The sequence below is a fragment of the Callithrix jacchus genome, chromosome 22 (assembly GCF_049354715.1).
Source record: "Callithrix jacchus isolate 240 chromosome 22, calJac240_pri, whole genome shotgun sequence".
Taxonomy (NCBI): Eukaryota; Metazoa; Chordata; class Mammalia; order Primates; family Cebidae; genus Callithrix; species Callithrix jacchus.
Window position 1 is genome coordinate 50,912,172 of NC_133523.1, and position 23,581 is coordinate 50,935,752.

Below are 23,581 nucleotides of genomic sequence, written 5' to 3' on the forward strand. Positions count from 1 at the left end.
TGAGCCACCTCTTGATGTTCTTACTTGAAACAGCATGTGTGTACTTAACATATATGACATTTTAACACATAAATATATGTAAAATATTTCTTTAAATTCAACTGTGCTTGCTCTGGTTTCATATATAGTAAAATTGGAATAATACAGAGATGAGGATAAAAATTTTAAAATAACACATATTCAAATATGAACATACAAATATGGTTATGAGTCTGTTGATCATGAATGGAAAGATGTAGAGACCTCTTTGGAATTTTTTTTTTTTTTAATTGCATTTTAGGTTTGGGGGTACATTTGCAGAACATGCAAGACAGTTGCATAGGTACACACATGGCAGTGTGTTTTGCTTCCTTTCTCCCCTTCACCCACACTTGGCATTTCTCCCCAGGCTATCCCTCCCCCTCTTTGGAATTTTATATTAACTTTTACAGGTGCTGCCCGTAACTTTGCTCATAGAATGGAAATGGCTGTCTCCTTCCTGCTGTGTCACTGATTCCTGGTCCAGTTCCTAACACATTATAGGTGTTCAGTAATTTTTTGTTGAGTGTAGGAGTAAAGAAACAAAAAATGGAAGCATTTGTGGAAAAGTGTGGAATTGCCAAACTTAGTCCTAGGAGAAGTATTAAAGTCAGCTTTTTAAGAACTAATTTACAGCTTGCATCTGAATATGCAGTGGAGACTTTTTAACGCCCTGTTAAAGACAGAGATAGGTGCAGTGGCCCACACCTCTGATCTTAGCATCCTGGGAGGCTGAAGTGGGAGAACTGCTGCAGCCAAGGAATTGGAGACTTGGTCTCTACAAAAAAATAAAAACTTAGCCATGGCTTCTGGGGTACATACCTGAAATACTATTAAAATGATGCTGTTCGGCTGGGCACAGTGGCTCAGGCCTGTAATCCCAGAACTTTGGGAGACTTTCTGGATCACAGAGACCAGCCTGGCCAAAACCCCATCGCTGTTAAAAATACTGGGCATGGTGGTGGGCACCTGTAATACAAGCTACTTTTATTTATACAGAAGCTGGGGCAGGGGAATTGCTTGAACACAGGAGGCGGAGGTTACACTGAGCTGAGATTGTGCCATTGCACTCTAGCCTGGGTGACAGAACAAGACTCTGTCTCAAAGAAATAAATTTTTTAAAAAGCCCTTGAGCAAAATGACAGATTACGAAATCAATTCATAGAAGTAGTTTAGCTTGCCAGGTACACAGGCTCACACACCTGTAATCCCAGTACTTTGGGAGGCCAAGGCGATCACTTGAGGCTGGAAGTTCAAACCAGCCTGGGCAACATGGTGAAACCCTGTCTCTACTAAAAATACAGAAAAATTAGCCAGGTATGATGGTGCGCACCTCTAATTTCGGAGGCTGAGGCTTGAGAATTGCTTGAACTCAAGTCTCAAAAAAAAAAAAAAATTCCAGGGCTGGGCACAGTGGCTCACGCCTGTAATCCCAACACCAGGAGGCTGAGGCGGGTGGATCACGAGGTCAAGAGATCGAGACCATCCTGGTCAACATGGTGAAACCCCGTCTCTACTCAAAATACAAAAAATTAGCTGGGCGTGGTGGCGCGTGCCTGTAATCCCAGCTACTCGGGAGGCTGAGGCAGGAGAATTGCCTGAACCCAGGAGGCGGAGGTTGCGGTGAGCCGAGATGGCGCCATTGCACTCCAGCCTGGGTAACAAGAGTGAAACTCCGTCTCAAAAAAAAAATTCCATCTCTAACAAGCAAGATTCCAACCCCCGCCCCCCAAAAAAGAAAAAGCTTTGATTACACCAGGAATAACAAATTTGACGCAAATACACAAAACGTATTAATACCTTTTAAAAGTTGTACCATTCATCTAACTGCTTTCCTAATCCAGGCAAAAAGAAAAAAATAAAATAAAAAGTTGTACCAAATTATAAATTATTAAGGAATGAACTGGACGTTTTTTATTTTTTGAGAAGGAGTTTCGCTCTTGTTGCCCAGCCTGGAATGCAGTGGCGAAATCTCAGCTCACAGCAACCTCTGCCTTCCGGGTTCAAGTGATTCTCCTGCCTCAGCCTCCTGAGTAGCTGAGATTACAGGCACATACCACCACACCTGGCTACTTTTTGTATTTTTAGTAGAGATGGGGTTTCACCATGTTGGTCAGGCTGGTCTCAAACCCCTGACCTCAGGTTATCTGCTCACCTCAGTGTGAGCCACTGCGCCTAGCCGAGCAGGACCTATTTGAAGAAAGGTGTATGTGCTAGACTGTGGAAGACTTGAATAAATGGAGGTATTAACTTATTTTGGGGACATATAAAGGTTAGAAGTACTGATGCCCTTTTCCTGAGTCCTGAAGTCATTCTAGCATCAGCCTCTTGAGAAATGCTACTGGAACCATTTTACCATGGCACCAGAAATACAAGTCCCTGACAAGGGCTTGGCTGAAAAGAAGCAAGTGGGGTGCAAACCATGTGTGCTCTGTGTTACACAGAAGCTGTGTTGAATTGGCAAATATTACTTGAGCATTTGCCAGGATTCCAGGTACAGTTCCAGGACAACATCAGAGTGATGAGTGGGGCAGGTCTCACACTTGCTTTCATTTGGCCTACATCCATTCCAGACTGGTGCTAGCGTCCCTGGCTGATTAAATCAACAAAAGCGAACTTTTGGGATGGGTGTGGTGGCTCACGCCTATAATCCCAGCACTTTGGGAGTCCGAGGTGGGCAGATCACGAGGTCAGGAGATCCCAGCAGTTTGGGAGGCCGAGGCAGGCAGATCACAAGGTCAGGAGATCGAGACCATCCTGGCTAACAAGATGAAACCATCTCTCCACTAAAAATGCAAAAAATTAGCCAGGAGTGGTGGCACGTGCCTGTAGTCCCAGCTACTTGGGAGGCTGAGGCAGGAGAATCACTTGAACCTGGGAGGCGGAGGTTGCAGTGAGTCGAGATTGTGCCACTGCACTCCAGCCTGGGCGACAGGGAGACTACATCTCAAAAAAAATAAATAAATAAAATGAGAATTTTCCTTCAGTACCTCAGTCACACCGGGCCCCTTTCAAGTGCTCATTGCCTCTGCCGCTAGTGCTACTATGTTGGGACAGTACAGATGTAGAACATCTTATTTATAGAAAGTTCCATTAGCACTGCTCTAGATAGGGCGAGAGAAGTGATAAGTAAATTGATGAATCACATATTTTGAGGTGGTCATTGGTGCTGCAGAGGGAAGGAAACAATGGGTTATGGTGGCAGGGGACAAGCGAGGTATGGGTGAGCAGCAGCAGTTTAGAACTAAGCAGGAAGGTCGTTCTGAGGAGGTGACATTTGAGCTCAGAGCTGAATGGGAAAGGTGAACCAGGTGAAGATGTGGAAGACTACACCAGGCAGGTGGGTGGTGTGCATTTGGATCTCTGGATGAAAGCCCATATTCTAGGAAAAGTAAGCTGGTGGCTGTGGAAGACCCCTTTAGTGTCAAGGGCATGAAATAACAGGGTTTGGAACCCAGCTTCTTTGTTGTCCACAGTTAGGCTGTTCTTACGTTGCTATAAATACCTGATGCTGGGTTATTTATGCAGGTTTAATTGGCTCACATTTCTGAAGGCTGTACAAGGGTGGCACTGGCATCTGCTCAGCTTCTGGGGAGGCCTCAAGGAGCTTGTACTCACGGTGGAAGGCATATTGGGAGCAGGCATGCCACATGGCAGAAGCAGGAGCCAGAGAGCAGAAGAAAGTGCCACAGACTTTTTTTTTTTGTTGAGACAGGGTCTCAACTTTGTCACCCCGGCAGGAATGCAGTGGTGCGATCATGACCCACTGCAGCCTTGACTTACTGGGCTCAAGCAGTTCTCCCATCTCAGCCCCTATGCCAGGCTAATTTTATTTTTTGTAGAGATGGGGGTATTGCCATATTGCTCAGGCTGGTCTAGAACCCCTGGGCTCAAGTGATCCACCTACTTCAGCTTCACAAAGTGCTGGGATTATCGGCGTGAGCCCTTTGCCTGGCCACACTTTTTTTGATAACCAGATCTCTTGTGAATTAACAGGAAATTGCCGCTAAGCCATTCATGAAAATTCACCAGGCCCCACCTCCAACACAGCATCACGTTTCAACCTGAGATGTGGTAGGGACACAGAACCAAACCATATCCACTCTGTAAGCCTGTGCAGGGTTCCTAGCCGATCCCAGCATGGATTTCTTTTGTGTTTGGGTTGCATATTTGCCTCCTGGGACTGTAGGCATCCTTTGTGAAATGGTAGTACTGTCATTGATTCCAAAACTGAGTGATGTAAAGATGAGCAGCAGCCTTTGGCAGATCCTCCTCTAGGCTCTACCTTGGGGTCTGAGATCCACAAGTCCCAGTTGGCAGCCTCTGGTCCAGTGGAGGAGACAGATGCAGAAGGTAATCCAACAGGGAACTTGGCAGCACTGAGGGAATCATGAGAGAGAAGAGCAGGAAAGCTGAGCTTTCCGGACAAAGAGGAAAAGTGATGGAGTACTGTGCCTGGGGATTAGGGGCACTGAGGGTAAGTACTCTTCTGCATCTCCCCCCACAGTAAGCTGCTAAAAAGATCATTATTGTTAGTTATATTTTGGACTGGTACACCTGGTTAATCGGCACTCACTGGGAAACAGCACAGTGAGGACGACAGCTGCCTAATGCCTGTTTCTCACCCTGGAAGAAAAGCAGCAGAGAGGAAGAAATACCTGAGAGAAGAAAATAGTGTCGAGGGAGAAAGCAGCAGCTCCCGTCAGCCCCACATGCTCTGCCTGGACTTTGGTACCTAATCACTTTCGGTGAAGAAACCCAGGCTCTGTCAGGCGTGGTGGCTCATGCCTGTAATCCCAGCATGGAAAGCAGAGGTGGGCACATCATGAGGTTGAGAGACAGAGACCATCATGGCCAATATGGTGAAACACCCTCTCTACTAAAAATATAAAAATCAGCTGGGCATAGTGGCATGTGACTGTAATCCCAGCTACTGAGGAGGCTGAGGCAGGAGAATTGCTTGAAATCGGGAGGTGGAGGTTGCAGTGAGCTGAGATCGTGCCACTGCACTCCAGCCTGGGAATAGAGTGAGACTCCATCTCAAAAAAAAAGCACCAGGCTCCAGAAGTTAATTCCTCTTGATCAAATCCCTTGCCCTGAGCCTCAGTGAATTTGTTTTGCAACCCATTAGTTGTAGGTGAGGGGACTACACTGCCACAGGCTCATTCAGCTGCTGGGCTGAAAGCCATTGGATTTCTAGCTGACAGGGTTATTTTATTATGCAGCTCCACAAATGGGTGGGTCAATTGTTTCTGTGGAATGAGAATCCATTTCCAGCTCTGCCTGCTGGTGAACTGAAGAGCTTTCGTTTTCTCCTCCATGAAGTGCAGCAGTTAATTTCCTGGAATGGACAGTGGTAAGGATTACCTTACAGGTCTTGGGATAGTCTGTGGGATGAGATTTGGAGGAGTGAGGTGCATACAGTAAGTCCATCACTCCCCCACCCGTTTCTGGTTTTGTGTCCTGTCTGGTTCACTGTGGTGTTCTTGGTTCCACAGCACACAAAAGGTGCTTTATGATAACTGTACAGAACAGTGTATAGGACCTCATGGGTTAATTATCAAGATTAAAGCAGAAGTATATTAGAAGGGGGTGACGTGGAGTAGAAGAATCCAGCAGTTGTTTTTCTAGAGGCTAAGGGACTAAAAGAAATCTCTCTTGATTAAGGAATACAGAAATAAAATTTTAGAAATTTATGAAATCACATGGTGAATTAATTTTTTTTTTTTTTTGGGACAGAGTCTCACTGTTTCCAGGCTGGAGTGCAATGGCGCCATCTCGGCTCACTGCAACTTCCGCCTCCTGGGTTCAGGCAATTCTCCTGCCTCAGCCTCCAGTGTAGCTGGGATTACAGGCACGGGCCACCATGCCCAGCTAATTTTTGTATTTTTTAGTAGAGAGGGGGTTTCACCATGTGGGCCAGGATGGTCTCAATCTCTTGACTTCGTGATCCACCCGCTTCGGCCTCCCAAAGTGCTGGGATTACAGGCGTGAGCCACTGTGCCCGGCGTGAATTAAGATTTTTAAGTGTCACCCATGATGATTACCTAAAGTGCTGATGGCTCAGTGCTGGTCTGTCACTGAGACTCCAGGAAGTACAGATTCAGTTGGTGCATGTTCCGTGTCCTAGATGCTTAGTCCAGTGCTGCTGGGCCTCCAGGAAATCTTATCCCCAGCTGCTTTTAAGTAAAATTTCAAGCCTTAAGAGCCGTAATTGGGTCGAGTGTGGGTGCTCACTCCTGTAATCCCAGCACTTTGTGAGGCCAAGGTGGGCAGATCACCTGAGGTCAGGAGTTCGAGACCTGCCTGACCCACATGGAGAAACCCCTTTTATGCTAAAAATACAAAATTAGCTGGGTTTGGTGGAGCATGCTTGTAATCCTAGCTACTCGGGAGGCTGTGGCAGGAGAATCGCTTGAAACTGGGAAGCGGAGGTTGCAGTGAGCCAAGATCACACCACTACACTCCATCCTGAACAAGAGCGAAACTCCATCTCACAAAAAAGAAAAAATGTAATTGAAAGAAAATTAATTAATTATGCTTTCAAGTAAAAAGTTACTTGGGGCAAAGTAAATTCCCAGAAGTCCTAAGGAATAGAAAGAATATAGATCAGGAGCTGGAGGGGCAATCCCCCAAAGTGAAAATAACTCAAAAGTTTATTGGGAGGAAGAGGTTGGAAATAGGTGCTCAAGTGTATCTGATTAATCTTAGCAAGAAGAAAACTTCAAGCGTAGACTGGCAATGGTTGAAAATTAAAATCGTGGCTCTGGTCCTGGTCTACAATTGTGCTACCTCGCTGGAAGGTCGGTCTGGGCTGCAGGGCGGTGGTACGGCCACTGGCCCTGGGCAGAACCTAGCGTGGGGCTGACTCCGAGGCCCCTGTCAGTGGTGGACACTTACAGGCAAACCTCTGCAGCGCGCAAACTGGAAGCCCAGACAGACCAAGGTTTGTACTCAAGGATCGGGAGGGGGAGGGGGAAGGAGCTGCCTGCTGTGGCCTCAGCGGAAAGTCTCCCCCAGCCTGCGAGGTCCTGAGAACTACTTGCAGGTGGGGCATGAGTGGAAGCTCTTGCTGCGCTGCCACGCTTCCCGTCGCCCCTTACAGACCCAGGACAAGTACCTGGTTAGCTGGTACTAGGGAGAAGGGTAGCGGAAGCTTCTGTCTCGGAGGCTGCTGGGAGTTGTAGTTCTCATAAGTGACAGTTCTGGGCGTGGCTGGAAGTTACAACAGCGCTTTTCCTGTTGGGGGATGGGGCGGGGAGGTGGATAGTGTGGCGTCCACCGTTTGCGGCAGGTGCTATTCTGAGCAAAAGGGTCGATACATGGTTGTGGCTTCGGATCGCTGAGTGTACAATGACGGACTCCGCGGTTGCTTTGGGAGGCCAAGGCCGGTCCAGTTCCAGCAGACTGGTGCAGGCAGCCGCTGGTCACTGAAAGATGCTTTTTTTTTTTTTTTTTTTTTTTTTTTGGTGAGACAGTTTCGCTCTGTCGCCAGGCGTCAGGCTGGAGTGCAGTGGCACAATCTCAGCTCACTGCAACTTCTGCCTCAGCCTCCCGAGTAGCTGGGATTACAGGCGCGCGCCACCATGCCCAGCTGATTTTCGTATTTTTAGTAGAGACGGGGTTTCACCATGTTGGCCAGGATGGTCTCGATCTCTTCACCTCATGATACGCCCACCTTGGCCTCCCAAAGTGCTGGGATTACAGGCTTGAGCTGCTGCGCCCGGCCTTTTTTTTTTTTTTTTTTTTCTTGAGATCAAGTTTCGCTCTTACTACCCAGGCTGGAGTGTAATGGCGCGATCTTGGCTCACCGTAACCCGCTTACTGGGTTCAAGCAATTCTCCTACCTCAGCCTCCCGAGTAGCTGGGATTACAGGCGCACACCACCATGCCCAGCTAATTTTTGTATTTTTAGTAGAGACGGGGTTTCACATTGTTGACCAGGATTGCCTGGATCTCTTGACCTCGTGATCCACCCGTCTTCGCCTCCCAAAGTGTTGGGATTACAGGCGTGAGCCACCGCGCCCGGCCTGAAAGATGCTTTTTTATTTTTGAGACAGCCGCAGCTGTTCCACACTAGCAATTTTCTGCGCTGCAATAGCTTTTTGCGCTGTAATAATCACACTAAAACTAGTACAGGTTTTACTGCTTCCAAGGGAGTTTTAAACTGTTTTCTTGAACCGTATTCTAACACTACCTGTTTTTCCAGTTTTGTTCTAACAAAACACGCAGGGCTGTAATTGTACGTTGTGGAAATAAAGACCAGGCCACCCAAATGAGGACATGCAGAGGTAGACTCAAAGCCGGGTATAGCAGGGAGCCAGCCACGGTCCCTTGTGTTCCGTAGAGAGAATCAAAGGCAGATAGGGTATGAGGAATGTATAAACAAATTGTGATCTTTCTTGTTACCATCCGTCTTTGGTAATAGCCATCCTAGTGGTGTGAAGTAGATTCCACTGTGGTTTTGACTTGCATTTCCCTGGTGAATAATGATGTTGAACATCTTTTCATGTGCTTGTTCTCATTTGTCTTGCTTTGCTTTCGACTTACAGAGTATTCTGAGCTTCAGCTGGACCCTAAATTGGATCCTCTTTCTGCTGAGAGTCCCCTGATGAACATTGAGGTTGTTGAAGTCCTCACACTGAACCAGGAGGTGGCTGGTCCCCGGAATGCCCAGATTCAGGCCCTGTATGCTGAAGATGGAAACCTGAACGCAGATTCCTCCAGTAAGCAGGTCCAACAACTCATCAAGCATCCAGGTGACCCTGAGGCTGCTCGTCAGAGGTTCCGGCAGTTCTGTTATAAGGACATGACAGGTCCCCAAGAGGCCCTAGACCAGCTCCGAGAGCTGTGTCACCAGTGGCTACAGCCTGAGGCACGCTCCAAGGAGCAGATCCTGGAGCTGCTGGTGCTGGAGCAGTTCCTAGGTGCACTGCCGGTGAAGCTCCGGACATGGGTGGAATCACAACACCCGGAGAACTGCCAAGAGGTGGTGGCCATGGTAGAGGGTGTGACCTGGATGTCTGAGGAGGAAGGTAAGTAGAAAGGTGGGTAGAGGGACAGCTTAATGAGGGTGTCTTGGAGGACCCTGTAGGGGAGATAAGAACTCCAGGCTTCCTGGGAGGGTTGTGGGAAACATTGTGCCCACTCCATACAGACCAAGGACATCCATGTTCCCCATGTTTTCCTGAGCCAGAGCTACTAAAACCCCTGCATTCTTTAAGTACCCCTTCATGGGCTTCTGATGGAAGCACACAGATAAAGTGCTTCATTTTCATCCCTCTGGCATTGCTGCTGCACCACAAGCTTTCTAGTACTTGATAAGATGGGACTACTGAGCTCATAGAGCCTACAGTAGCAGGAGAGAGAGGGATTTGACAAATGAGAATGCATAGAACAACGCTGAGATTAGGAGATTGAGGTGATGAAGGCTCATGAAGGTCTGCAGCTGACACCTGGTGTCAAGTAGAACTTGGCCAGGGTAAACAAAGGGGCAGGAAAGATAGGCTATGCAGAGGAGAGCACTGAATGTAAGGGCCAACCAAGATGGAAGGAATCACAGTAAATGCAAAACCCGGAGAAAAACTCAGTATGTCTGTGATGTAAGGGAGCAGACGGTGGAGCCAGCACAGCCAATGGGGGCTTTTGTCCTAAAGCAATGCAAAATGTTCTAAAACAGTGGGACTTGGCACTTTCAGAGGCTGAGGCAGGTGGATCATGTGGTCATGAGTTCAAGATCAGCTTGGCCAACATGGTGAAACCCTATCTCTACTAAAGATACAAAAAATTAACCAGGCATGGTGGTGCGTGGCTGTAATCTCAGGAGGCTGAGGGAGGAGAATTGCTTGACCCCAGGAGGCAGAGGTTTAAGTGAGCCAAGATTGCGCCGTTGAACTCCAGCCTGGGTAACAGGATGAGACTCCATGTAAAAAAAAAAAACAGTGGGACTTGATCCCTGAGTTTCAGAAATTGGTGGCACCATTTGATTTGACTTTTAATTAGGCTGTGTTTGTGGTGGATGGTGGACAGGGGATGGTGGTGAGGCTGGACACACACAGCAGCTATTCCCATGCCCTCTGATAGGGTGGCATCTTGCATAGGAGTGATGGTGATGACAGACTGCGGAGAGAGTACACGTGTGGCGTGTGTATTTGGGAGTAAGACTCCAAGACTTGATTTCTTCTTCAGGCTGAGTTTCACAGAGTATGCGTGCTCCTGAATTGCTCACCTCCATCTTCCACATTCACGGGTGCCCAGAAGATATCTCTGATGTGAATGAATGATTGACTGGTTGATGTTTGTAATTGAGGGGCAAGAGAAGGTACCCTGAAGGGGGATGTTGAGATTCTAAGAGGTCAGGACGTCCTCGATGTGTGGGTATCCGAGGCAGCAGGGCAGGCACTTGCATGAGTTGTTTCAGATGCCCCAAGTCTGGGGTGCTGTACTTAGCAGAATAATTGCCCCAAAGGTGTCCATGTCCTGACTCTTGTACCCATGAATAAGTTGTCTCACATGACAAAGGGGACTTTGAAGAAACAATTAAGAAACTTAAGGATCTTGAAATGGAGAGATACACTGGATTATTTGGGTGGATTTAACATAACCACAGGAGTCCTAAGGGGAGGGAGGCTGGAGGGTCAGAGGAGATGTAATGATAGAAGCAGGTGATAGAGGAAGAAGCCATAAGCCAAGTGTTTGGGGCAACCTCTAGAAGCTGGAAAAGGCAAGGAATGGAGTCTCCCATGGAGCCTCCAAAAGGCACGTAGCCATGCTGATACCTTCCCTTTAACCAAGTGAGGCACAAACCAGACTTCTCATTTCCAGAACTATAAGGTAATACATTTGCATTAACCTGAGCCACTGGCATTTTGGCAATTCACTAGAGCACCAACAGGAAACTGGGTGCCAAGGAGACAGTTGTGGGGTTAATGAAATGAAAGTCAGTGAATTCACCCTGTGTTTAACCTCAGGGATGAATGAAATAAATTAGTGTCCCAGAAGACAATGGGAAGAGGCCTTCCAGAGAACCCTGAGGATCCCACATTATGTGATCAGTGTGTTAGTTGGGACTCTTGGGTGTGACTGCCACAAAGCCTTACACAGACACAGAATGGCTCAAAGGAGGAGAATTATTGAAAAAGTTCCAGGATGCTGTAGCATCAGGCAGGGCTGGACCCAGGAGCTCTAATAGTGTACTCCAGACTTGTCTGTCTCCCATTCTTACCTCTTCTGCCCTCCACTGGCTTCATTCGTGGGCGTGCTGTCTCTCTGCATGGGATTTCTCTTCCCAGATATTCCAGCTAAAGCCTGTTGGCTCCAGTCATCTGGCTATAGGCTTTGTTCATCCATATCTAACCACTGTGGCCAGGAGAAAGGGATGACCCAGTGAGTCACCCTACGTCATCTCATGGCCCACCTTGATGGTGGGGTGGATTAGCGTTATGGAAGCCTGTGGGCCATGTGGGGTCATGAGGAAGCCATGGTTAGAGGGGCCATAGGGCTAGATGGAGCTGTTGTTTTCTTAGCTGGAAGGAGACTTGGTGACGCTCACTTCAAGATGGTTGCATGTCGTGGGTCCAGGGAACGTCTCACCCTTCATGAGGTGGGAGGAGAGAGGGAGGAAGGAAAAGGTGCCCAAATAGGCAGGGTGGAGTGCTTGGAGGCCAGAAATGGGGGCTTTGACTCTAAGGAGGCAGTGTGAGGCAGCTGCCTCACAGGAGGGGCTGGGGCCCACAGCTGTCCTTGGAGAGGGAAGGAGTGGGACCAGGGTGTCAGCAGTGAGAACCCTGGTTCCCTGCGGCCCTTGGAAGGTAAGCCATCCTGGGCCCACTCATGTGTGGGCACTCGGGAGGGGAGCTGAGCTGGTGAGAAGGGAGGACAGGAGCAGAGGCTGTCTTGGGGCTGTAGTACAATGTGGGTGTGCAGGGCCTAACAGTTGCAGAGAGGCCACTGTTGCCCTTTCCATGGGTCCCCACACCTGCTGACCCCCTCTGGCTGGTGTCTCCTCTCGGTACTTCTTACAGAACAACCTGCTGAGAGCACTGCCTGCTGCCTCAAGGTCACTGCCCAGCAGGAGAAGCAGGAGGATGCAGCCATCTGCCCAGTGACAGTGCTTCCTGAGGTAAGCAGATTTTGGTCACAGCATCTCCTGTGAGGCAGGCCCACCCATGAGACATCCACTCTTCCCTGGGCTTTCCTAAGACCTCCCACAGGCTGGGTCATGCTGAGATTCTGGACTCTTAGGTCTGTGCTGGGCCCTGAAGCAATCTGAGTGTGAATGGCAGCCCTGCCCTGCAGCTACCATGGCATCACTGGAGACAAGCCATGGTGACCCGGGAGTTGAGAAAGCAGGAGGCAAGAGGGAAGGGACTGACCAAGTGTTTACAGAGACTTGAGAGATGGAACTATCACAGGCAGGCACATCTGTATCCAGGTCAGAACAAGAGAGCCCTCATCCTTCAGAAATGCATACAAAGGTATTATCTTTTAGCTCTTTTGGTATCTGGGATTTGCTTCAGAATAACCCAGAGCTGGGGTGTGGGTGAAACAAGATTGGTCCTGATGCACTAGGCATCGGGCAGTGGTACGTATGTGGCATTGGTCAGAACATAGGTCCTGATGCACTAGGCAGCGGGCAGTGGTACATATGTGGCATTGGTCAGAACATAGGTCCTGATGCACTAGGCACTGGGCAGTGGTACGTATGTGGCATTGGTCAGAACATAGGTCCTGATGCACTAGGCAGCGGGCAGTGGTACATATGTGGCATTGGTCAGAACATAGGTCCTGATGCACTAGGCACTGGGCAGTGGTACGTATGTGGCATTGGTCAGAACATAGGTCCTGATGCACTAGGCAGCGGGCAGTGGTACATATGTGGCATTGGTCAGAACATAGGTCCTGATGCACTAGGCACTGGGCAGTGGTACGTATGTGGCATTGGTCAGAACATAGGTTCTGATGCACTAGGCATCGGGTAGTGGTACGTATGTGGCATTGGTCAGAAGTGTTTGCACTGCAAGTGGCTTATACTGGCCCAAGGGGTAGAAGTAAATTGATTGGCTCTCATGTGTTCTGTAGTAGGCTTTAGGCAAGGCTGCATCCAGGTGCTCCCAGGTGATGGGAAGAATCTCTGGCCAACCTGTTTCATGGTTCTGCATTCTCCCCTTTATTCTTAGACAGATTCTGCCCCATGTAAGCAAAATGCCTGCCAGATCTGACAAAGCAGGGTTGGAGGAACCTCTTCTTCCCAAAGTCCTGGTCAGCTCCTCAGAAAGTACCAGTTCTGGCTGTGCCAGGGTGGCTGCCCGCTCCCAGATCAGCCCCATCCACAAAGGCAGGGCTTGGTTGTCATTTCCACTAAGGGGAAAGACAGTATGAATAGATGGAGAAGGCTCTGCAGTGGCAACATGTCAGCACTGGGCCAGCTGGATAGAGCCATGGTTAGGATGAGTTGTCTGCTTGCTGCACTTGTAGCTCTTTATGAAGCAAGGGCTCTGCCCCCAGCCTGAAACCCAGACCTTGGTTTGGACCCAGTTGATCTCGTGTGGGCCCTGGGTTGGTGTCTCTGAGGAAATCTCCAAAGCAGGAGAGTCCCGAGCACAGTGAGCTCTGTCAGAACCTCCCAGCTGGCCTTTCTTCTGCCTTCATTCACAACCCTCTGACCCTCGTGTTGAGCACAGACACATGTGTGATGTTACAGGAGCCAGTGACCTTCCAGGATGTGGCCGTGGACTTCAGTCGGGAGGAGTGGGGGCTGTTGGGCCCGACACAGAGGACTGAGTACCGCGATGTGATGCTGGAGACCTTTGGGCACCTGGTCTCTGTGGGTAAGGCCCTGCCCCCTCTTCACCCACCCCAGGGCTGGTAGGCCATAGGAGCCCAAGTTGGGTGTTCATCTTCTCTGAGCTCCATACTGGGCATTCCCTCAAGTGGCCCTTGCTCCATCCAAAGGCTGTAAGTGGAACTGTACACCTGGAGGGGTAGGGGCATCGGGTGGCCAGAAGCAGCCTTGGTTCCAGTGAAGAAATGATTTGCTATCTGCCCTGAGGAAGTATGATAGAACAGGAGTTCAAAGAGCTTGGAGGACACTCGAGGACACTCCCTGCCCTCCGTGTCCCTTGTTCACCAAAGTTGGTGCTCCCCTCCCTGCTGCTTCATTGCTTATCAGTCTCTCAGAAAAAAAAATCCTGACTTTTGAACTTACTTAGCATTTCTTGCTCTCAGACCCATCCCATCACATCTACTATGGTATCCACATCTTTTGTTGGTTTTTTTTTTTTTTCCAGGTTGGGAAACTACACTGGAAAATAAGCAGTTAGCTCCAAATTCTGGCATTCCTGGGGAAGAACCAGCTGCCAGCCTGAAAGTGCAAGAATCGTCGAGGGATTGTGCCTTGTCCTCTACATCAGAAGATACCTTGCAGGGTGGGGTCCAGGAAGTCCAAGACACAGGGTTGAAACAGGTGGAGTCTGCTCAGGAAAAAGAGCTCCCTCAGAACAAACACTTTGACAACCCTGAGTCCCAGGCAAACAGTGGTGCTCTTGACACAAACCAGGTTTCACTTCAGAAAACTGACAACCTTGAGTCCCAGGCAAACAGTGATACTCTTGACACCAACCAAGTTTTGCTCCAGAAAATTCCTCCTAGAAAACGATTGCGCAAACGTGACTCACAGGTTAAAAGCACGAAACATAATTCACGAGTGAAAATTCATCACACAAGCTGTGAAAGGCAAAATGCCAGGGAAGGCAATGTTTATAGGAAAATCCTCAATCGGAGTACTAAACAGATCACGTTTATAAGAATTCACAAGGGGAGCCAAGTTTGCCGATGCAGTGAATGTGGCAAAATATTCCGGAACCCAAGATACTTTTCTGTGCATAAGAAAATCCATACAGGAGAGAGGCCCTATGTGTGTCAAGACTGTGGGAAAGGATTTGTTCAGAGCTCTTCCCTCACACAGCATCAGAGAGTTCATTCTGGAGAGAGACCATTTGAATGTCAAGAGTGTGGGAGGACCTTCAATGATCGCTCAGCCATCTCCCAGCACCTGAGGACTCACACTGGAGCTAAGCCCTACAAGTGTCAGGACTGTGGAAAAGCCTTCCGACAGAGCTCCCACCTCATCAGACATCAGAGGACTCACACTGGGGAGCGCCCATATGCGTGCAACAAATGTGGAAAGGCCTTCACCCAGAGCTCACACCTTATCGGGCACCAGAGAACCCACAATAGGACAAAGCGAAAGAAGAAACACCCTACCTCATAACCCTCAAGCCAGTTGAATCAACACTGCTTTTCAGCGCTACCTTGTGATATAACATGCACAGGCCTGCTTGTGAATTGGAACTGAATATGAAAGGGAAGCATTGAGTGAGGACATTCCCAAGACCAAAAGACAACTGTAGAGACTGCCCAGCACATCATGAATAAATAAAATGAGAGGGGAGTTATTAACATCAGTTGGAAAAAATAATTATCCATTCAGTCGATATTGTCTATTCACTCATCTAGTCATTAAAAGTGAGAGTAATAAAATCTGAAAACGTTACATAATAAGGGTAATTAACCTGCACTGATACTACATTACAGTACCACAGTAAAGTATTTATGTGTATAAATAAGGATCAAAAGAGAATGTGGATGAACTATTGATCTATTTCTGTGTAGAACCTGTATATTTCCTGCTTATTTAAATATTTCTATAGTAATGATTGATATTTAAGCAACATTAAAACAAAAGGAAGGAGATTATCAGTTCTAGAAGATTCTGTGCAAGGCTGCAGCTCCTTGGACACAAGATACTATGTGAATTGGGATGACTGGATCCTTCTGCTCCTTAGGGTTTTCTCACGATATGGTTAGGTGAAGGTAAGGAAAACTAAGACACTCAAAGGGCTGGAAACCCCAGGCAAGTGTGGGGGCTTCCTGGGAATATTCCTGTTGCTTTTATTATTTTTGACAGAATCTTGTGTCTCCCAGGCTGGAGTGCAGAGGTACTATCACAGCTTACTGTAGCCTCGAATTACCTGGGTTCAAAGGATCCTCCTGCCTCAGCCTCCCAGCAGCTGGAACTACAGGCATGCACCACTGCGCTACAGCCTGGGCAACAGTGCGAGATTCCTTCTCAAACGAAAAAAACATACACGAGAGAAAAATCCTGGGATTCTTTTTCTAGGGATGTAATGCTTACAGATAAAATGCCTCCGTGGACTACAATGCATCTACAACAAACAGGCCGGGCGCGGTGGCTCACGCTGCAATCCCAGCACTTTGGGAGGCTGAGGCGGGTGCATCACGAAGTCAAGAGATCGAGACCATCCTGGTCAACATGGTGAAACCCCGTCACTACTAAAGATACAAAAACTTAGCTGGGCATGGTGGCGCATGCCTGTAGTCCCAGTTACTCAGGAGGCTGAGGCAGGAAAATTGCCTGAACCCAGGAGGTGGAGGTTGCGGTGAATGGAGATTGCGCCATTGCACTCCAGCCTGGGTAACAAGAGTGAAACTCCGTCTCAAAAATGAAAATAAAAATAAAACTAACAAAATCACTGACGTGCACTACACAGAAGTTGTTATCCAATAGTGTGATCTCACAAGGATTCTTGTAATTCTGCCCCAGCCTCCCGAGTAGCAGGAACTACAGGTGCACGCCTACAGGGCTGGCTAATTTTTTTTGTATTTTTAGTAGAGAGGAGGTTTCACCGTGTTGCCCAGGCTGGTCTCGAACTCCTGATTTCAGGCAATCTGCTCGCCTTGGCATCCAAAAGTGCTGGGATTACAGGCCTGAGCCACGGCGCCCTGCCCACAATCTCTTAAGGGGTAAAACCACACTCGAGGTTGTGGTATTTGACGCTGTGCGAATGATTTTTACCTTTTCCTCAAAAACGATTCCCTGTCACTGCTGTCAGAATGCGCGGGGCCATTCAACATAGCAAGCATGGGTCTGAGCGAGGAGGGTCATTATTGCACAGGCTACGGAGCGGCTCCCTGGGTGCTTTCCCAGGCCAGGTGTCCACCTCCAAGTGCGTCAAAGGCTGCAGGCCCGGGAGACGCTTACCAGGGCCCGAGGGAGGACGACAAGCGGGGACGCTGGCGGAAAGGTTAAAGGCGGAGTCGCAACCCAGCTGAGCCCGCAGCTCTGGGAGGCTGGTTCCGCCTCTCTCCCGAAGCGTAGTAGCTTCCGTCAGCTTTGAGCACCAGGACACAATCGCTGCCTTCCCTGAGCCCACAGTCGGCTTCAAGCTGGAGACTAGAAACTACAAGTCCCCAAAGACCGCGCGGCTCAGCCCGCGCAACAGACCCAGCCAGTCACCGCACCGCTCCGACCAAGTCAGAGTCACGCTTTGCCAAACAAGCAACTTGTCTCGTGCAATCAGCGTCCCGCCTGCCCTATTAGTTCCTTGTCTTCCCCCACCAGATTCTTGCCTTTTCCAAACCGCTTCCAGCCGGTTCCTGTGGCTGTGCCTGGCCCAGTCAGCGGTTGGTGCATCCTCGCGCCCACGCCTGGTGGAAACAGACTCAGGGCTATGTTGGCTACACACGGGAGTAGGGCGCCCTGCGGCTGGCGGCGGCCCCTGCGGAGAGGAATGGCCCGGGACCTGTGGAGGCTCGCCCATTCCCTGGGGACCCCGTCCTCGGCCTGAGAGTGGTGTCAGGGCTTTGGAACCAGAGCAATTGCATCTTGAATAGGGGCTTGGTTAACTAAGGCTAAGACCGGTTGGTCTACCTTTCCAGTAAGTTGAGGCATTCTTAGTCACAGGATGAGATAGGAGATCTGTACAAGATACAGGTCATAAAAACCTTGCTGACAGGCCGGGCGTGGTGGCTCACACCTGTAATCCCAGCATTCTGGGAGGCCGAGGTGGGCGGATGACGAGGTGAGGAAATCGAGACCATCCTGCCAAACATGGCGAAACCCCGTCTCTACTAAAATTAAAAAAAAAAAAAAAATAGGGCCGGGCGCGGTGGCTCACGCCTGTAATCCCAGCACTTTGGGAGGGCAAGGCGGGCGGATCACTTGAAGTCAGGAATTCGAGAACAGCCTAGGCAACCTGGTGAAACCCGATTCTCTACCAAAAATAAAAACATTAGCCAGAAACGTCTATAGTCCCAGCTATTTGGAAGGCTGAGGCAGGAGAATCCCTTGAACATAGGAGGTGGAGGTTGCACTGATCCAATATCACACCACTGCACTCCAGGCTGGACAAGAGAGTGAGTGACACTTCATCTAAAAATAGTAATAATAAAAGTCATCTAAAAGGAAAAATGGCAAAAGTTAACATAATTTTTAACAGGTATAACAATGTAGGGTGTGTCCTACCAAAATGAAAGTGTGTATTGTTAAGCCGAAGTATTTAAAACTGTAACCCTGGAGCAGACAGAGACAAATCAATACAACAAAGCTATATAGAAGTAACATTTGTGGCATATGATAAAGCAGCCATTTTTAAGTGATCCAGAAAAGAGGAATGTTCAGAAAATGTGCTGGGGGAGTATACAGCTATATGGAAGAAAATTAAGTCAGATCTCTATCACACCATACAGAAAGTTAAATTTCGGACAGGATGAAAGAACAAACGTAAGGCCGGGCACAGTGGCTTGTGCCTGTAATCCCAGCATTTTGGGAGGCCAAAGCGCAGGTGGATCACCTGAGGTCAGGAGTTTGAGACCAGCCCGACCAACATGGTGAAATCCAGTCTCTACTGAAAATATAAAGATTAGCCAGGGGTGGTGACAGGTGCCTGCAATCACAGCTACTAGGTAGGCTGAGGCAGTAGAATCGCTTGAACCTGGGAGGCAGAGGTTGCAGTGAGCCAAGGTCATGCCACTGCATTCCAGCTTGGGTGACAGAGCAAGACTCTGTCTCAAAAACAAACAAAAACCAAACTCAACAATTTATCAAAAGGATGACAGTATATTCAACCTCAGTTTGCTTGAGGAATGCAAGAATGCTTCAATCTCCAAAAATTTATCAATATTTGGAACAGTTCCATCATCCCAGAAAATAAGAGATCGTGGCTTTTTGTAATCATTTTCTCCCCCTACCTGAAGCTTTTGGGAACCACTGATCTGTCTCCTATCCTCATCATTTTTTCTTTTTCAGAATAAAGGGTATTGCTGTCTTGTGAAACAAAAACAAAAACAAAGAAACAAAATTGTCCAATTGCGAAGTGTTACTGATGGGGTTTGCACTCCACTCTTTTTACACTGCTACACTAATTCTTTTTTTTTTTTGAGAGGGAGTTTCGCTTTTGTTACCCAGGCTGGAGTGCAATGGCACGATCTCGGCTCACTGCAACCTCCGCCTCCTGGGTTCAGGCAATTCTCCTGCCTCAGCCTCCCGAGTAGCTGGGATTACAGGCATGCGCCACCACGCCCAGCTAATTTTTTATATTTTTAGTAGAGACGGGGTTTCACCATGTTGGCCAGGATGGTCTCGATCTCTTGACCTCATGATCCACCCACTTCGGCCTCCCAAAGTGCTGGGATTACAGGCTTGAGCCACCGCGCCCGGCCAACCACACTAATTCTTAACTCTACCATACCTTTTTTTCTAATAAGAGATTTTTTTTTTAGAACATTTTTAGATTTACAGAAAAATTGAGAACACTCCATTTAGAGAGTTCCCATGTTACACCATCACCCACACAGTTCCTGCTAAAATTAGCATCTTCTACTAGTGTGGAACATTTGTTGAAATTAATGAACCAATATCAATACATTATAATTAAGGTCCATAGTTTATGGAACTAAAGTACATGGTTTGCACGCATAGTTTACATGGCTCACTCCTTGGGTTGTACATTCTAAGAGTTTTTTTCTTTTTTGAGACAGAGTCTCGCTCTGACCTCAGGTGATCAAGACCAATGTGGCCAACATGGTGAAACCCCGTCTCTACTAAAAATACAAAAAATTAGCTGGGCATGGTGACACGTGCCTGTAGTCCCAGCTACTCTGGAGGCTGAGGCAGCAAAATTGCCTGAACCCAGGAGGCGGAGGTTGCGGTGAGCCGAGATCGCGCCATTGCACTCCAGCTGGTAACAAGAATGAAACTCTGTCTCAAAGAAAAAAAAAAAAAATTAGCCAGGCATGGTGATGTCCATCTGTAATCCCAGCTACTTGGGAGGCTGAGGCAGAAGAATCGTTTGAACTCAGGATGTGGAGGTTGCAGTGAGCAGAGATTGCACCACTGTACTTTTCAGCCTGGGCAACAGAAAAATTAAATGCTGTCTGAAGAAAAATTAAATGCCTGTAATCCTAAATCACAGAAATATCAGGATAGATACAAAGCGTATTTTCTCTTAAAAAGCCATTCTCAGGGCCGGGCGCAGTGGCTCAAGCCTGTAATCCCAGCACTTTGGGAGGCCAAGGCGGGTGGATCACGAGGTCAAGAGATCGAGACCATCCTGGTCAACATGGTGAAACCCCATCTCTACTAAAAATACAAAAAATTAGCTGGGCATGGTGGCGCGCGCCTATAATCCCAGCTACTCGGGAGGCTGAGGCAGGAGAATTGCCTGAATCCAGCAGGTGGAGGCTGCGGTGAGCCGAGATCACACCATTGCACTCCAGCCTGGGTAACAAGAGCGAAACTCTGTCTCAAAAAAAAAAAAAAAAAAGCAATTCTCCATTGAAGAATTCTTTAATAGCTACCCTTGTAATAATGAGTACTTCTAGTGCACAGATTGTGGTCTCTAAAACACATTTCCCACCAGAAAGAACCAGGCTCCTTAGAGAAATGATATATTCCAGGGCTGGGGCAGGACATTTGCAGAATGCCCATACCAGAAAGCAAACAAGCTATCAGAGAGTACTGGGGCCATGTCACAAGAACCAGAAGCCAACTTAAAGGAGCTCCTCTTGGCCAAGTTTGGGTCAAGTGGAGAGTCAAATTATTCCCTGCAGTGAATTAAAACACATTCAATATGTTAAAAATCCACATATATAGAATAGACTCACTGGCCACCTTCTAAGGATGCTAGCAAATCACCTCAGTTCTCTCAAAGCTGGTAAATAAAGGGAAAAAAATAAAGCATTTATTCTGCCTTTCCCAAACAAATTGTACCTCAAGGCAACAAAAAAGCTGATAAAGGAAAGTTTTTCCATATGGAAGAATTCCAGATGCAGAAGGAATGACAGAATTAGAAAATCATCATTTAGGTGTACAAGAAAAATTCCTAAGAAAATCATAATTTGTAATTCCTAATGAAACAATGGGTGTAGGCAATGATCATCAATAACTGCAAACGCCATTTGGTGAAAAATGTTGAAGAATTTTACCATAGATTGATCAGGCGGTCAACACTTGAAGGCGCTCATCAAAATAAACATTACAGAAGTGCATAACCAGACATTATGTGCCTTCTGATATGATGCAAGAAGGAAAATATAACCTCTGAAGGATTCTCGTCCCACAAACATATAAACTTGAATCTAATTAACCCTGCAGATCACTGGACAAGGGACAGATCAATGACACTATAGGGATACTCAGCATCAGCAAAATCTGGAATGTGGTAAATTCTACAGAAAAAATTTACCTGGTTTCAACAAATAAATGGAAATAAAAGGAAAAAGCACATGTAGGAGACATCCATATGAGACGTAAGTACATATTAACCAAATGCAAGCTATGAACTTTGTTCAGATTCTAATTTGAATAAATAAAATGTAAAAAAAAATGATACATTGGGGTACTTTAAACACTGAATATTTTATGATATTAAGAAACTATTCATAATATTATAGGTGAATTAATGATTATATAATGATTTACTTAAAAGTCTTGTTTTTTTTTTTTTTTTTTTTCAGAAAAAAGTCTATTTTTTTCTAATAGGTCTTGGTATTGATTTTTAAACAGCTTGGGACGTAATTCACATACCATTCACCCACTTAAAATATGTATGGTTTAATATACTCACAGTTTTACAACCATCACTACAATAAATTTTAGAACATTTTCATTACCCCAAAAGGAAACCAGAGTTTCTCAAATTCCCATTCATTGGAATTTCTGGTCAATCTTCCCTATCCCCAGACAACACTTTTTTTGGACTTGCCCACTCTAGAAAAAAGCATTATCTTTCAGAGATACATTTTTATTTATGGATGAAATAAATTTATAATTTATGTGTCTGGGATTTGCTTCAAAATAATCCAGTGGTGGGGGCTGGGAGCAGATAGGGATTAAAAGGCAGAATGCTGACCAAAAAGCCAGGTGAAGGTGACTGATGCAAGGAGGGCTTCATTATACTGTTCTCTCTACTCTTGTATGTTTGAAATCTTCTATAATAAAAACAAACAAGGTCATTTATTATCTCATAATGTAAAGTCCCTGAGGTGGGCATAGGCAATGCAGATTCAGTGGCACAAAGAGGATTCATTCCATCACAGATACTGGTTCTTTCCATCTTTCCGCTTTGCCATTCTCAGCATGCTGACTTTACCTCCTGGGCTGGCTTCCTCATGGTGCCAGTGTGCTTGTGACTGTTCTACACATCACAGGCAGACGTCACTGTCCAGGGGCAAAAGGGGACACACTGCTGTTTTATGTCCACGTTTAAGACGGAGGGAAGCTTCCTCAGAAACACCCAGCAGCCTTACTTCTCCTTGGCCAGAACACCCTTGCCTAATTCACACAGCAAGGGGCTTGGGACCATTCTGATTAGCCTAGAAGAGCCTCCCTTAGGGAGTTAGATTCTAGATTTCCTGGACGAAAGTAAAGATTGCAGGGTTGTACAGCTAGGTATGAAAATACGCAAGTAAAAAGGTGATGACTGTTGGGTAAGGCTACCGACAACGTCAGCCACAAGGCAGTCAAGCCAAGCGTTAGTCACAGAAGTACCCCAGATACCAAAGCGCAGTCCAGGAGCTGAGGACGCCTGAGCCGCAGTGGTTCCCGCCTATCTGGCCTGCATAGGAAACTCCTGTGGTCTCCCTCATTGAAGAGCCAGGACGGGTCAGCCGGTAGTGGGCCTGACACTGAGGCCCACAGCGCACTGAGACGGAACCTCAAACCATTTATAGTAACAGAACTCTGTCCCGCAACTTCTGCAGCAATAGGTACGAAACGACTTCATCAGTAACTGCCAGCCTCCCTATTCTTTTTTTATCTTTTTGAGACGGAGTTTCGCTCTTGTTACCCAGGTTGGAGTGCAATGGCGCGATCTCGGCTCATCGCAACCTCCGCCTCCCGGGTTCAGGCAATTCTCCTGCCTCAGCCTCCCGAGTAGCTGGGATTACAGGCACGCGCCACCATGCCCAGCTAATTTTTTTTTTTTTTTGCATTTTTGGTAGAGACGGGGTTTCACCATGTTGACCAGGATGGTCTCGATCTCTTGACCTCGTGATCCACCCGCCTCGGCCTCCCAAAGTGCTGGGATTACAGGCGTGAGCTCAGACCCAGCCGGGCGCCCGGCCCCGGCCTCCCTATTCTTTTTCCCTGTCCCACTTAGGAGCAAGCACAGAAAGCCAAACAGGCTCCCGCAGCAGTCACACAGGACAAGTCACCTCCAGTTAGCATGCTGACAGCTTCCACTCGGAATGCTCCACGCGGGGC

The 23,581-nt window shown here is 47.6% G+C and overlaps 1 protein-coding gene across 8 annotated transcripts in view; it reads left to right on the top strand.

Moving 5' to 3' along the window:
* ZNF274 (zinc finger protein 274) overlaps window positions 1-15,762 on the top strand; it is a 32,624-nt gene extending 16,862 nt beyond the window's left edge. For all 8 annotated transcript variants that reach the window (XM_035286142.3, XM_035286140.3, XM_035286143.3 and 5 more), the window contains 4 exons: window positions 8,571-9,053; window positions 12,042-12,139; window positions 13,721-13,847; window positions 14,307-15,762. In XM_035286142.3, coding sequence (XP_035142033.1) covers window positions 8,571-9,053; window positions 12,042-12,139; window positions 13,721-13,847; window positions 14,307-15,289 — 1,691 coding nt within the window. In that variant the 3' untranslated portion in view covers window positions 15,290-15,762. The remainder of the gene's footprint in view (window positions 1-8,570; window positions 9,054-12,041; window positions 12,140-13,720; window positions 13,848-14,306) is intronic.
* Window positions 15,763-23,581: the final 7,819 nt, after the last annotated feature.